Source organism: Alosa sapidissima, chromosome 6 (genome assembly GCF_018492685.1).
Source record: "Alosa sapidissima isolate fAloSap1 chromosome 6, fAloSap1.pri, whole genome shotgun sequence".
Classification (NCBI taxonomy): domain Eukaryota; kingdom Metazoa; phylum Chordata; class Actinopteri; order Clupeiformes; family Clupeidae; genus Alosa; species Alosa sapidissima.
In genome coordinates, this window is record NC_055962.1 from 2,288,348 (window position 1) to 2,304,227 (window position 15,880).

General features: G+C 41.3%; 1 protein-coding gene across 1 annotated transcript in view; it reads left to right on the forward strand.

The window, feature by feature from the left end:
* The window catches only part of flvcr1 (FLVCR heme transporter 1), a 55,520-nt gene that overhangs the window by 30,389 nt on the left and 9,251 nt on the right, over window positions 1-15,880 (forward strand). The window contains exons 6-9 of the mRNA XM_042095026.1: window positions 1,410-1,520; window positions 1,648-1,753; window positions 4,697-4,808; window positions 9,145-9,212. Coding sequence (XP_041950960.1) covers window positions 1,410-1,520; window positions 1,648-1,753; window positions 4,697-4,808; window positions 9,145-9,212 — 397 coding nt within the window. The remainder of the gene's footprint in view (window positions 1-1,409; window positions 1,521-1,647; window positions 1,754-4,696; window positions 4,809-9,144; window positions 9,213-15,880) is intronic.

Sequence of the window (15,880 nt, forward strand, 5' to 3'; positions counted from 1 at the left end):
GTGGATGGAGGTAGCCCTATGCGTAGTAGTACCTCCACCTACTGGTTAGGACTGTAACGTGCAACATTGTATTGCCTTTGGGCAAAGAGTAGCCTATGGATTAGCTTACTCTTTGCTTTGGGGTTGTTGGCGATTTGACAGGCTTATTTTTCATGCCACTTAAAGACATGTTAATCTCTCAAAGTACGAAAGTCGTTCAAACCAGGAAATCAGTAGGAAACATGTGCTTGCTTTTATTGAAAGGCTGTTTAGATCCTCAGCGCGGATCCTATCCTTATCTCATAATTACGAGATGATTATCTCTTAATTATGAGATAATTATCTCATAATTATGAGATAATATGTCATAATTATGACCTTAATAACCTGTTGTTTTTTTTTGTGATGTGAATGCAATGCTCCACCGTAAAAAAAACAGCTGGGGAAGGGTGTTGCAAATCCCTTGAGCAAACTGGTGGCCAATCAGAGATTTCAAACAATCAAGGGAACATCATGTCACTATGCACACATATCCACTTTGGCCGGAGTTTTCAGAATTTCTTTTTTCAGTGATTAAACCTTTGTTTACGTGTAAATGAAAGGCATTTTTCCTATGTGTAAACAGGGTCTTAAAAGCCATCTGTCTAGCTTCTAGCCACAGCGTTTTTGTTGCAAACAAAATTAACCTAAGCATGCTCAGATTACGTGATAGACTAGGCATTGTTGCACATCTGTCCATCATCGCACAAAGCCCAATTGGATTGGTCCAAACAGCTCTGGTTCGGGCATAGTTGCTCCACAACGGAACAAGTCCAGACTGAACTTCCCGACCTCAAATGCTGTGGGCGGGGCTAAGTACGGCTGGCGTCAAGGCTAGCTTAATATAGCCTTAATATATACATTTCTTGCTTTGTCTTCTGGCTGCTGAATGTGAGACTTTTTCTTGCCGTGCGCTATCACTTTCTTTTTCACTCTCGCTGTCTGGGCATCAAATACTGAACATTCTAGAACCATTAATTCTGATGCTAATATTATTTTGATAGGGCTTAGGCTTCAAATTAAAATCGCTGCATCAAGCGGATGCTAAGCAGAAGGGGAGAACAGTCATGCAGGGCACTAAGGCCACAGTGACCTGTGAACTTCTCATTTTTAAAGGGGTATCGCGGCAAACGCAAGGGGCAATGAAGGCCATGGCGTTGTTGCCGCCGTGAAATTCCAACCTTGGTGTCAATGTTAAAGTGGTTATTGGTCGTTATTTTTTTATTGTCACAACAGTCTTTTGCACACTCTGGGGGCTATCAGATAGCTCTCAGTACATCACTAGTCACTAGCCTAGTAGTTTTGATAAACACGATGACACAGAACTATTGAAATTTGAATCTAAAAATAGTTTCTAACTGCGTGATGTATGTATCCATGACACTCCTTAGAATGACCACATTGATTGTCTACATCCTGTCTTTCATTGGAATGCTGATGTTCACATTTACATTGGACATGGGATATCTATGGGTGTTGTTTTTCACTGCAGGAGTTCTAGGGTAAGACTTACAATGATGATTCAATTTTATATATCTATTTTCTATAAAAATACATAGATGATTTTAAACTCTATCCCTCACATGAGGATTCATTGATTCATGTCATCATCTTCATTTTATGTCAAAGATTTTTCATGACAGGATATTTGCCTATTGGATTTGAGTTTGGGGTTGAGATTACATACCCAGAGTCAGAGGCAACATCATCTGGTCTTCTAAATGCATGTGCCCAGGTCAGTATATTGGACATTGACATGTATATGATGTAGCCATCCTTAATTAATGAATATTATAGTCACAATGGATTAAACCTGTCAGTTTACATTGCAGTCAGACACATGTATGCAAAGCAACTTATTGCCTGAAAGAAATGCCAGTGCATGCAAAGTGGTTGCTAGGGTGTTGATATGGTATATGCATGAACAAGCACTGTTGTTTGCATTAGCAACAAAATGGTTTCTAGCATGTAGCAGCAGGCATGAATTCACGTCAAAATGAATCACTATTTTCAAACCACTGAAAGGGCTCAAAATAGCCATACACTTCGGTGGTAGCGTGGATAGGGTCCCTACAGACAAACTGAAGTATTGTAAACTTTGAACATGTACAGAGGGGTTATAACAAGGGCAGTTTACGGGCAGCCGTGGCCTACTGATTAGTGCTTCGGACTTGTAGCCAGAGGGTTGCTGGTTCGAACCCCGACCAGTAGGCCACGGCTGAAGTGCCCTTGAGCAAGGCACCTTACCCCTCACTGCTCCCCGAGCTGCCTGTTGTTGCAGGCAACTCACTGCGCCGGGATTAGTGTGTGCTTCACCTCACTGTGTGTTCACTGTGTTCTGAGTGTGTTTCACTATGTCACGGATTGGGATAAATGCAGAGACCAAATTTCCCTCACGGGATCAAAAGAGTATATATACTTATACTTATATACTTAGTTTCTGAAGGCAGAGCATTGCCTTACTTCATGTTCTGGTAGCGTCAAATCAGTCTGCGCTGCACAGATCTGGCTGAATCTTACAATACAAACATGGATCAGGTTCAGCCTGATCTGCACAACTAGGAGAAGATTTTGTCCAGTTGGGGGCTCGTCATCACGTTGTAGTTTGTTTGTAGTCCATGTGGCCTTTCATGTCCAACAGTTTTAATGTGAACGTGGGAATTTTCCGTTTTTGACACTTGAAAGCTGCATATCCCTATTTCACAAGTGTCTTACATCATATTAAGCACTTTTATTACTTTTTTACTACTTTTGCCTTTGTTTTTTTTTTTTTTTTTTTTGCTTATTAATTACAGTATTTTTTATTTTTAAATGATTTTATCTTGTGCGTTTTATGTTTTCTTTTTATTATAATCTTTACCTTTTGAACTATTCCTTGACTATATTGCCCTTCTATTGCCCTTTTATTTGTTATTACTGTTTGTTTTTGTTTATGTGAAGCTTATTGAATGACCTCTGTGTATGAAATGTGCTATATAAATAAACTTGACTTGACTTGACAAGTTCTGCGACCCACCCAGAACAGTTCCGCGACCCACTTTTAGGTCCCGACCCACTAGTTAAGAAACGCTGATTTAATGCATCTTAGTCATAGTCCCCAAGGTCCATCATAGAAAAAAATTGAGCATTTGAACAAAGTTTAAAAAAAAAAAAAAAAGTGTGTCAGGTGACGTTTGAGCCCAAGACATTCTCATTGCAATTCACTTGACTTACTTCCTGAAGAAATTACCATGAAGCTTTGGGCAACCAGATGACAGGTGTTAATTGTTTAGCTGATTGGCTAGACAGGTGAAAAGTTGCCACAGAGTTCAGGTGTGTTTGGAAGGACAAGAAGTGGAGTAACTCTTGGAAGACAAATGTCTAAGGGGGTAGGCGAACGTTCGGAAAGCGTACCCCCGATGGGACTCTCTGAGGCTAAGCATAGACCACATTGAGTTAAAGGATAAGTCCGGTGTGATATTGACCTAAAGTGTGTTGAAACATGATACCGAGTGTGAACTTTTGTCTCATAGCCCATCTCGGCTTGTTTCGAAATGGCGCTAGTTAGCCGATGCTACCGACAGGCTTACAATGGGGGTGCCTCGGGCATCGGGCTAGCCATGCAAATGCCATGCGACTATTTTACACCATTTACGAGGCTTAGAGTAGCTCCATACGTCATTGGTAGACTTCCGAGGGCCCTGACATTTAAAACGAGACATTGAGAACTTTGAAAAAGCATTAGTAGTTCATTTAAAATTTTAGCAAAACCAACATTTTGAAAGCAAAGGTAGTAAAATTATACTGAAAATAATATATAGCCTCAAAGGATTGAAGAAATCTGGAAATTTTTTACATAGATTTCCATTTCTCGAGATCACAAGTACTATCGGCACAAAAAATTTAAAACAATCAGTTTTTCCTAGTTTGAATAGCTAGGTCCAATAGCAAAAGCAGCCAGGCAGCTACAGCGCTACACTTTGGGGGCATGAACGTGGGGGCTCACGAACATGCCCCCAGAGTGTAGTGCTATAGCTACCTGGCTGCTTAAGCTGGTGAAACTAGCAACTTGAGCTAGGTAAAACAGATTTTTTTTCATACCGTAAAAAGACAGTACTCTGTGACGTTGAGAAATGGAGATTTATGTGAACAATCACCAGATTTCTCCTTTAAGGTCTTAGATACTTTATTGATCCCCAAGGGGAAATTCAAGGTCTTTGTATGATGCTTTGTAAACTCTATTGAATTGTTTTCAGTTAGTTGTTTTTTATTGTTTGTATTGCATTGTATAGTCTTTTTTCTTGCCCGGGGATTGCAGATGCAAATATGCTGTAGCTAACTTGTTCAGTGGTTGTGTTGTGCATGGCCCTACACTATTTTTTTCCAGGAGGATGTTACAAAGCCTATTCGTCTAAAATATGCTTAACTCATCTATTTACCTGGCAATCTAATTAGTTAATTTTACAGTAATGGTTTGCAAATGTTTATGGTTACTGTTGTCATGAAAATTTGCTATTATTGGTATTGTTGTTGTTGGGCTATTATTATTATTTATTTATTTTTTAATTTAATGTTAATGTAATTTTCATTGTTATTGTTGTAAGAGGCTTTTGATAGAACTGTTTGCTAAGTAGACATAATGTAATTTTTATACTGTACCTGAAACACTGACTTTATATACTCTTCGTTTTGTCTTCAGATATTTGGAATCACTTTTACCCTTATTCAGGGAAAGCTCAGCACAGACCACAATCCTTTAATTGGAAATATCTTCCTGTGTGTATGGATTTTTGTTGGCATCATTCTAACAGGTAACATGAACTCAAGAATTGTGCCAGTGGTTCTCAGGAAGCAATGTAAATGAAAGCAATATTCTCATAATTGTGCCTAATTGTCTACAATGTGTCACCATGTGATATTTGTAGTGCTATGAAAAGGGGTTGCAGTATGTTGAAAGTTCAATCTACTCACCCATGAATTACTCATGATACTGTACATTATACAATCCGGGTGTGAACATATACCATTAAAATACAAAGTAAGATGGAGATGTCAGATGTGGCAGCACCCCAAAACACATTTGTGTCCAAATACCCACTGGACCATGGGAGAGATGGGTATCTCTCTCAACTGTCTTATCTACAATTGTCTCGCAATGTTCATTTCTGAGTATGGAAATGCACCATAGTTTATCTTTTATTTCTTTGCATTGTGCAGGCTACATTCACAAATACATTAGCCTACATAAACAGAATATAGGAACAGGAAAATGTCTTGGATCCATTGTTTATTGTAACTGCAAGATTGGTAGCCCAATTGTGACATGGTGACAAGTGACATGGTGACTTCTATTCTGTGCTATATGTGACTGTCCGTGTGGCACATCCATATTCAACATGACTCCTAACCTTGGTTGAAAGATTACAGAAGCTAAGGTTTAGCTGTGACAATATTCTGGGTAATATCCTAACAGTTAATGCTATTTTCCACAGTAAAATCCGCATTTGAAAGCCTGGTCACCAGTTGTTATGTAGCCTAGTTGCCGGTTTGTATGGCTAGTTACTTTGCCTACTTAGACTCTGCATAATGAATGTTCCTTTTTTCCTTCTTTGGTGGCATAGCTGATCTACAATGCATACAAAGGGACAAAATGTGCACGCTGAAGGGCAAAGGGTTATTAAAATGTGGCATTTTTTGGGTTATGTATTTGTAGACATCCCTGATAACTTAGCCTATACCGACACACTGGCTCGCTTTTCTGCAGCTTCGACCTGTACGTCCTTTTAAAACCGCATCTTTTTCTCTCTCGAGCATTTAATCTGCTGCCGGCTTGTCTCTCCACATCGTCCAAAATGCTTGATTGCATTGCATTCTCCACAGTTTTAGCTACATTTTCATGTACCATATCAGCATTTTTGTTCAGTGAATCTTTTGTAAATTGCTTTAGAATTACCGTTAGGCCTATAGGCCTATCCATGGCTTGCTTCGGTCACGTCCTTTTAAAACTGCATATTTTTCTCTCGTGAGCATTTAATCTGCTGCCAGCTTCTGACTCCACATCGCCCAAAATGCTTGATTGCATTGTATTCTCCACATTTTAGATACATGTTGGTGTACCACATGGCATTTTCTTTCAGTGAATCTTTTGCTTTACAATTACCTTCCTGCCCTCCTCTTGGCTGCCTTCACTCCTTAGTCTTCATTAACATTAATCTTTTTGGCCTCAATAATCCAGTTACATAGTCTCTGTTTTTGGTTTTGGATTTTGTGAAATACATTTCTAAATAAATGCGACTTAAAGTCCGGTGCGACTTATATATGTTTTTTTCCTGTTCATGACACATTTTTTGAGCGACTTATAGTCCAGAAAATACGGTATCTATCTATCAGCAGACACCCCCACACCCTCAGTAAGAATTTATTTAGTACATAATTTATCAAAATTAATCCATTTATTGATGAACTGACATCAGGTCTGACTGATCGAAAAGTCAGTTAATCAATAAATCAGCTGTACATGGAGAAAGCAGTGTTGCGCTTTTCATTTTTTTGTTACTTTGAAGTTATCCTTACGAAACAGCTAGTCATGCAGTACAATTTTTCATGGTGTCTACTACCTACTGTGGTCATCAAAGAGTACCTATACTGTATACATTCACTTTACAGTAGCCAAAAAAGTTGTGGGTTCAATTCCCGGCTTCCACCATTGTGCCCTTGGGGCCCCGAGTTAACCCTGAGTTGCTCCAGGAACAATGTAACAATGCCCTTGTAATATAACTTCAAGAGCTCATACTATGCAAGGATCATCAATGAAGGAGAAGGAAACACCAGGGCTCTCTTTTCCACTGTGAATGGCCTCCTCAAGCCACCTGATAGTACCATCTATCAGAATGCATCTGTTGAACGCTGCTCAGCCTTCTTGAACTTTTTTCACACAAAAATTGAGGCAATCCATCAGCAATTGGAGTGTTCAATTACTAAGCTGAAACAACCATGCTCCTTGATTGAGTTGGGCTCACCTACAATAAATGCACTCAGTGAATTCAGTCACCCTGCTGAAAGTTACATCACTGGTCTCATCACCAAGTGCAACTCCTCCACCTGTCAGTTGGACCCTGTTCCGACAAGCCTGGTCAAGATGTGCCTACCATCCATCATCCCAATGATAACATCAATAATTAACACCTCGCTCATCACTGGTAAAATCCCTCCTTCATTGAAGACTGCTATTGTCAGACCAACCCTGAAAAAACCTGAGCTGAACCATGATGACCTCAACAACTACCGACCCATCTCCAATTTACCATTCATTTCAGAAATGATGGAGAAGGTGGTGGCATCTCAACTCCAGGATCATTTGAAGGACAATGATCTGTTTGAGCCATTTCTGTCTGGATTTCGACCGAAGCACAGCACAGAGACTGCCTTGGTGAAGGTAACAAATGACCTCCTCTGCACAGCTGACTCATTTCCATCCTCATCCTCCTTGACCTGAGTGCAGCTTTTGACACCATATCCCATCAGCTGCTTCTGGAGCATCTTACCAGTATTGGAGTGCAGGGCAGTGTTCATCAGTGGTTCACCTCCTATCTCTCTGGCAGGACACAGCTTGTCCAGATTTTGAACCACAAGTCGGAGAGTGCTGCTGTCACGAAGGGAGTGCCACAGGGGTCTGTTCTGGGGCCCCTGTTTTTCATCATCTACCTCCTCCCACTGGGAAATATCCTGAGGCAATATGGTGTTCAGTTTCACTGCTATGCTGATGACACCCAGCTTTAAATGTCCACCAAACCGACTGCCTCCCTTTGCGATGACTGCCTTTCTGCATGATATAAATCTGTGGATGACTAACAACTACCTAAAACTGAACAGTAACAAGAGTGAATTACTTGTTGTTGGCTCAAAAACAACGCTGGCAAAGATGGAAAACAGACTCTCCCTATCTGTAGATGGCTCCAACATTGCCTGCTCCACCAAGGTGAAGAGTTTTGGTGTTATACTAGACAGCACACTTTCATTCACTGCCCAGTGTGTCTCGCAGCGCCTTTTTCCATCTGCGCAACATCGCAAGACTGCGCCCCTCCCTCAGTCATCAGAGTGCAGAAGTACTTGTAAACGCCTATGTTACATCCCGCATTGATTACTGCAACTCCATCTTCTCTGGCATCCTACATAAATCACTCCACCGCCTCCAAATAATTCAGAACTCTGCAGCCAGGCTAGTGACAGGCACAAAGTCCACAAGCCATATAACACCTGTACTGTTACAGCTACACTGGTTACCAGTTACCCAGATAGTCCAGTTTAAGATCCTACTTTTGACATATAAAGCCCTGCATAACCTTGCTCCCAACTATATCACCGACCTCTTGGAGAGCTACACCCCTTACCGCTCGCTGCGATCCTCATCAGCTGGTCTGCTCAAGGTGCCCAAGATGAACCTCAGCACCATAGGAGAGAAAGCGTTCTCCCACACAGCCCCAAAGCTATGGAACTCACTTCCAAATGACATCAGGCAGTGTGAATCCACTGCCCAGTTTAAAAAGGAACTGAAAACCTATCTCTTAAGACTAGCCTATGGACTATGATATGGCTAAATGGACTATATATTTTTTATAATTTTTCACCTTTTTTGATATTTTTTTTCTTCTATTTGTTTTATCTGTGAAGCGACCTTGAGTGTCCTGAAAGGCGTTTTAAATAAAATGTATTATTATTATTATTATTATTATTATTATTATTATTATTATTATTATAACTGGCATATGTAAGTCGCTTTGGAAGAAGTGTCTGCTAAATGAATAAATGTAAATGTAACTAAGTGTGTTGTTTAAGAAGCTTAAATAAAAACAACAGGCATTGCACTGGTGATCCTGTATGAAAATTGAGTTAGGATTCATGCTTAGAATTGTTGGCCATCATTCAAAAAGGTGTTATGGATATTAAATGACCCATTTCAGATTTATCAGATTTGTCATTTTTTCACAGGTGTTGACATCTCTATGAAATTAGATGGAATTTATATCCTAGCAGTCCATCTATGTTATATCCTAGCAGTCCATCTAAGAAATCAGATGATCAGGCTACTGTTGCAAACATTATTAATAGTATTTGATTATTATGAGAATGTGTCTTTTTCAATTACAGCCTTAATAAAATCTGAACTGAGAAGACACAATGTGAACATGTGTTGTGGGCACCAGACTCATCAGGCAGTAAGTCATCTCTTCATCTCTTAACCACATGATAAATGTGCTTTGATTTATTTTATTTAGCAATTTACTGAAGAAATGATCAACTTTAAAAGATCAATTGCAAAATTGTAACTGAGTCATTCCATCTTAAATCAACCAGAGGCTCACAGGTCAACCTTCCAAAAAAAAAAAAACACACAGGTGCTTCCATACCCAACATAAGGACAAATCTGAAATGTCAGATCTGTATCTCAAATAGTTTTGAAACCTACAGCCTTTCAAATTATAATTCAGTTTATGTATATTGGCAAACAAGTAATTTGAGCCAACTTCTGACATTCATGGCTCTTTTCATATGTCATGAACAACTTTGAATAGAATAGAATACAGTAGAATAGAATAGAATACTTTATTGTCACTGTACAGGTCAGGATAAAATGAAATTGTAACTTTAGTTATAGACGAAACTTTGTAACTAGAGCTAACATTTTCTGCAGTACACAGAAATGTATTCACATCAGATATTTCGGTTACACTTTACTTTACCGTGTCGACATAAGAGTAACATGACACTGTCATGACATGACACGTTTCATAAACAAGTCATAAACGTTATGACATAACGCTTCTGAATTATTATTATTAAGTGACATTCGGTTTTTGTCATAACAAGTTAGGATTAGGGTTAGGTTTAGGGTTAGAGTTGGGGTTAGGTCTCCTGTGTCATGACAGTGTCATGTCACTCTTATGTCGATACTGTCAAGTAAAGTGTTACCGATATTTCTTATGTACTTTCTCTACAACATGGCTCTAAATATTGCCATAATTTGACAATTTCATTTAAACCGTATACAAGATTAAGTCTTCAGTTTCCCTCCATGTTTTCCCGTGTTTGCTTTATGAAGCATGATTATGATTATGTATGATTTATGACGCGTGATCATGATTTCTTTTTCTGCCAAAAATGTGGTCATCACTGCTCAAATTCTGCAACTTTGCCGTTCTCTACATATATCAACAATGACAACACCACTTTAGTTTAGGGGCCACACACATGAGCAATTAACCTAAATTAAGTTAAATTAAATTCCTGTAATGATGATCATGCTTAAGAAATCATGAATCATAATGATGTACCCATCATACCTACTGTAATGTCTTAGTTGATGTGTGGTTCATGCATGAGGTCATGAATGAGAGACTATGAACTCATGTAAAGGAATGAAGTTATGCATAAATCATGAACTAATTCATTCATGATAATTCATGAAATGAAAGGAAGACGCAAACACCTGAAAAGCTCCGGTGTTACAATTGTATTTTTGCAAATCCCAAGTAGTAGTGCTTTGCCTGAATGAGAATTGTATTATTTAATGTAGTTCCAAGTATGTATAGTATGAAAATCACTGTGTCTCATTTTACATTGGAATTTGTACACATTCACTCTGAAAAATGCTCGTTTGAAAATAACCCAAATTGGTTAAACCTGTTGGGTTAGATTTATAACCCATGTGCTGGGTTAAGATAACCTATTGCTGTGTTGGTCCCTATTTTACTCAGCGGCTGGGTTATTTCCCACAGCAAATCCAAACACAAGATTCTGCTTGTATAAACTTGTTAGTTAAATTCAAAGTGATTTATTTACTTATGACTTGTCACACTTTCTGTTAATCTAGATCAAAATGGGCAACAACACGGGGGCAGCCGTGGCCTACTGGTTAGGGCTTAAGGCCTGGAACTGATAGGGTTGCCGGTTCGTCCCGACCAGTAGGAAAAATGTGGGCGGGGGAAGTGTTTGAGCACTGCTCTCCCATGCCCACATCCACGGCTGAAGTGCCCTTGAGCAAGGCACCTAACCCCTCACTGCTCCCCGAGCGCCACTGTAGCAAGGCAGCTCACTGCTCCGGGTTAGTGTGTGCTTCACCTCACTGTGTGTTCACTGTGTGCTCTGTGTGTTCACTAAGTCACGGGTGGGATAAATGCAGAGACCAAATTCATTAAGTATACTTGGCCTATAAACCTGATTTACATTTACATTTACAATAACCATGCAATGAAAAAAAAAAAAAAGTTCAACTGAATTATTTATTTGACAGTTTACTTCTATTTTTGAAAAAGCATATGTTACTTTTCATCATGAAGGTAGGCAGATTACACTGCCGTTTTTGGGGTAAATCCTTTAAATCCAGGGGTGGCGCTAGAAATGTTGGGCCATATAAAAGATAATCATTCCCGCTTACTGAGGATCTGTCGTGGAAAATGTCCACTTCCGAATCCAATTGTCCAATTAACAATTACCACTTGACTATTCAGTAATTTAGCACTCTGGAACAAGGTGTCCGAAGGAGACAATGTAGATAGAAGATTTGAATTCCCAGTATTGCAATGATAGTACAGCCTAACCAAAGTCCAGACCAACCGTCAAAGCAATAGGGAGAAGGTGAGATGTTACCAGCTGGTACCCTCGGCGAGATCTCCCCTACGGATGGCTTTACACTATATTTTATACTCCTCGGCCCTGAGAAGTGCCACCCTCTCATGCCATCTCCACCAACACCCTTCACCAATCAGTACCAAGCAGGGTCGCTTACATTGGTGGAAAGCATCTTCCCATCATGCATAAAACTATATGCAAACCTATGTAATGCATAGGTAACAAATGTAAAATAGTGTAACCCTACGTTTTTCTGGTTCCTTCCAGATTGGTGAAATAAGGCCTTCTTATCTTATTCTCTTCCTAGCTTTACAGGCCCTAACTCATAAGACACAGTGGCCTCCTCATCCCTGTCCTGTCCAGTCCTCACCAACTTGATAACACCCAATCTCCCTTAACCATGTAAGGAGGAGATCCTCTCATCCTAGTACCCCCAGTACTTTTCCACTCACCCCACTCCTCTGACAGTTGGTCTGGCCTACTGTACACAGGATACAATGACCTCACACTGCTCACAGCAAATGCAGTGCCATTAAGACTTATGACACTCATGACTACATTCTTTTAAAACATGAAAACCCATGCATTAGTATAAACCCTTATGAAACCCATGATTACATCCCTTTACATCCTGAAAACCCACCATAATCCTCCTCAGCAGGCCTACTGCATGTCCCTAGTGTGAACCTCAGCACCCTGGGAGAGAGGGCTTTCAGCTATATCGCCCCCTAGTGGTGAAATTCACTGGCCAGACTACATCAGACACTGTGACTCAATTGCTGACTTTAAAAGCAGACTTCTCTTATATATCTCAGATATCTCTTCAAGATTGCTTATGGACTGACTGACTGACTGACTTATTTTTATTATGAGATGGCTAACCTTTTATGTTTGTGAAGTGACCTTGGGTGTCATGAAAGGCACTTTAAAGGTGACATAGAATGATTGAACGGGGTAGTTATTCTTGTTCTGTGATGTGACATATAGACAACAAAATTTTGGTTGGGTCTGTAATGCCTTAGAAGCTTCCTAAAAACCTCTCTCAGAAAGCTATGTTAGGGTGGGGAATTTTCAATGCGTGGATTTGCACCTATTTGGCGTCCTTTTGGGCTTAACTGGCAACCCTATTACGAAATGCAGGCACTTGACGCTGATTGGCTGCCTTTGCTGCCACTCAAAAGAATGTAACTTTGCCGGCTTCAGAACACGTACAAACCAGCTTCTTACAGCTATGGCCCATTCACAGATTCAGCCTTATATTCTAGGCTAATGCATATGCCTGGAGCCTTTTTGGGTCTTGGGCTGACGGTAGCCTACCGTTCGAGCAGAACAAAAATGGATACAAGGATACAAGGATACAAGGAAGTTTATTGTCACATGCATATAGTTACTGGAAGTAAGAAATGCAGTGAAATTATGTCTGGTGTCAGCCTATTTGTGCATTAATGGGGGGGGGGGGGGTAAAAAGTGCAGTAGAAGAGGGGTTTAGTAGATTAAGTGGCAAGGGCTGCATAAAAAAGGTGGGGGAGGATTGGGATTGGGTGGGGGGCACCAACAAGGAGCACCCAAGAGCAACAGGGGCAAGGAAAAACTCCCTTACCAAGGAAGAAACCTTGGGCAGATCCACGGCTCAAGGGGCTAACCCAACTGCCAGGGGTCTTGGTGTGTGTGTTGGGGGGATGACAGGGGAGATGGGATAGTGTGCTGTGTATGTGGGGAGAGGGCAGTGTGCAATATGTGTGTTGGAGAAGCTTCCTCATGAGACAATGTGCTGTGTATTTGGGGGGGGGGGGGCAGTGTGCTGTAAGTATGTTGGGGATGTGTGTTGGAGAAGCTTCCTGATGAAATAATGTGCTGTGTATGTAGGGGGGGGGGGGGGGGGGGGGAGGGGCAGGGACTTACTATTGCATGCAGAGTACTGTATGTAATGTATGTGAGTGATGACAGTGAAGATGTGTGTGTGGGCGGGAGGGGAGTGGGGCAGTGACTGTGTGTGTGTGTGTGTGTAGTGTGTAGGTGGGTAGGTGGGGGCAGTGTGCTGTAAGTATGTAGAGGATGTGTGTTGGAGAAGATCCTGAAGACAATGTGCTGTGTATGTGGGGGGGGGGGGGGGCAGTGTGCAGCAAGTATGTAGAGGAGGCTTACTGTAGCAAGCAGTGTGCTGTATGTATGTGAAGTGATGACAGTGATGATGTAAGTGTGTGTGTTGGGGGGGGGGTCAGGGACTTACTATTGCAAGCAGAGTACTGTATGTAATGTATGTGAGTGATGACAGTGAAGATGTGTGTGTGGGCGGGAGTGGAGCAGTGACTGTGTGTGTGTGTGTGTGGGTAGGTGGGGGCAGTGTGCTGTAAGTATGTAGAGGATATGTGTTGGAGAAGATCCTGAAGACAATGTGCTGTGTATGTGGGGGTGGGGGTGGGGGGGGGGGGGGGGGCAGTGTGCAGCAAGTATGTAGAGGAGTGCTGTATGTATGTGAAGTGATGACGGTGATGATGTAAGTGTGTGTGTTGGGGTTGGGGATGGGGGTGGGGTGGGGGGTGGGGGGGCAGAAAGGCTAGGCAATCAAGGACATGGGTAGATGCAGGAGAAATCAAAAATAATAAATAAAAAGTGTGCAAAAGTTGGAGAAAGTCAGATATATGTGTGTGTGTGTGTGTGTGTGTGTGTGTGTTTTGACGTGTGATGAAATAAGAAAATAAATAGAAGGTCTGTAGCATAGGGAGAGGGATGTAAAAGTGCTAAAAGTCTTGTAGGTGTGTGTGGGTGTGGGTGTGTGTGGGGGGGGGTCATGAGTGCTGAGGAGTGAATGAGTGCAAAGTCAGTATAGTGTGAGTTCAGAGTTGGGAAATGTTTGAGAGTGCTGAGGAGTGAATGTGTGCAAAGTCAGTATAGTGTGAGTTCAGAGTTCGGATGGCCTGGGGATAAAAACTTCTCCTGAGTCTCTCAGTTCTGGCTTTGTGACTACATAGGCGTCTTCTTGATTTCAGCGGTAGGAATAATCCATTGTTAGGATGAGAAGAGTCCTTCAGAATCTTTTGGGCTCTTAGGAGTACTCTTCTGGAATAGATATCTTGTAGAGCAGGGAGTTGAGTTCTTATAGTACGTTCAGCTGAGCGCACTACTCTCTGCAGAGTACTACAATCTCTAACTGTGGAGTTCCCATACCAGGTGATGATGCTACCAGTTAGAACACTCTCAACCGCTGAAGTGTAGAAGGCCTTCATGATGGATGTAGAAACTTTGAATTTCCTTAGCTGACGAAGGAAGTAGAGTCGTTGTCTGGACTTCTTCAGAACATATTGAGTGTTAACAGTCCATGTTAAGTCTTCAGTAATGTGGACACCAAGGTATTTAAAACTTGTGACTCTCTCTACAGGTTGCCCGCTGATCATTAGTGGGGTGTAACTGTAGATCTGCTGCTGCCTTCTGTAATCCACTACCATTTCCTTGGTTTTATTGATATTCAGTGTCAAGCTGTTAGATTGACACCACTGTGCCACCTCATCAACCTGATCCAAGTAGAACTGTTCATTGTTGTTACTAATCAGGCCCAAGATCACTGTGTCATCTGCAAACTTGATGATGGAGGTATGACTACTGTTGGCTTTGCAGTCATGTGTGTAGATGTTGTACAGCAGTGGACTCAAAACACAGCCTTGGGGAGCACCAGTGCTGATGGTTAATGAGTCAGATGTCAGACCCCCCACTCTAACCACTTGTGAACGGTTGGTGAGGAAGTCAAATATCCAGTGACACAGGGTGGTGTTCAGTCCTAAGGCCTTCATCTTTGTGACCAAGGTGAGAGGTACTATCGTGTTGAATGCTGAACTAAAGTCAATGAACAGCATCCTCACATAATTCCCATTCCCCTCCTCCAGGTGAGTTAAGGTGGTGTGCATGAGGTTTGAGATGGCATCCTCTGTAGACCTGTTGGAACCGTTTCAACTAGGCCTATTTGTAATAATATGAGCATCTAAATAGACAGAGGTGGCTCGCTCAAAGGCGGATGATTAGCCTATATGTTTCCTCTTTAAAGTCGAAACGTGTATGTAGAGTCTTAGGACAAAAGTTGGAATACAAACGTTAGAAATGTTTCCCATTACCAATGTCTCGGAGACAGCTAGGTTGGCTACTTTCATGTTTTCGCACCAGGCGAAACATATTCACAAACTAAAGGCGCAGATGCCGACGTGCCATCGTCTTAATGTGAGCATGGCAACAACTTGGCAACAACTGATTCAGCTAAAGCTTG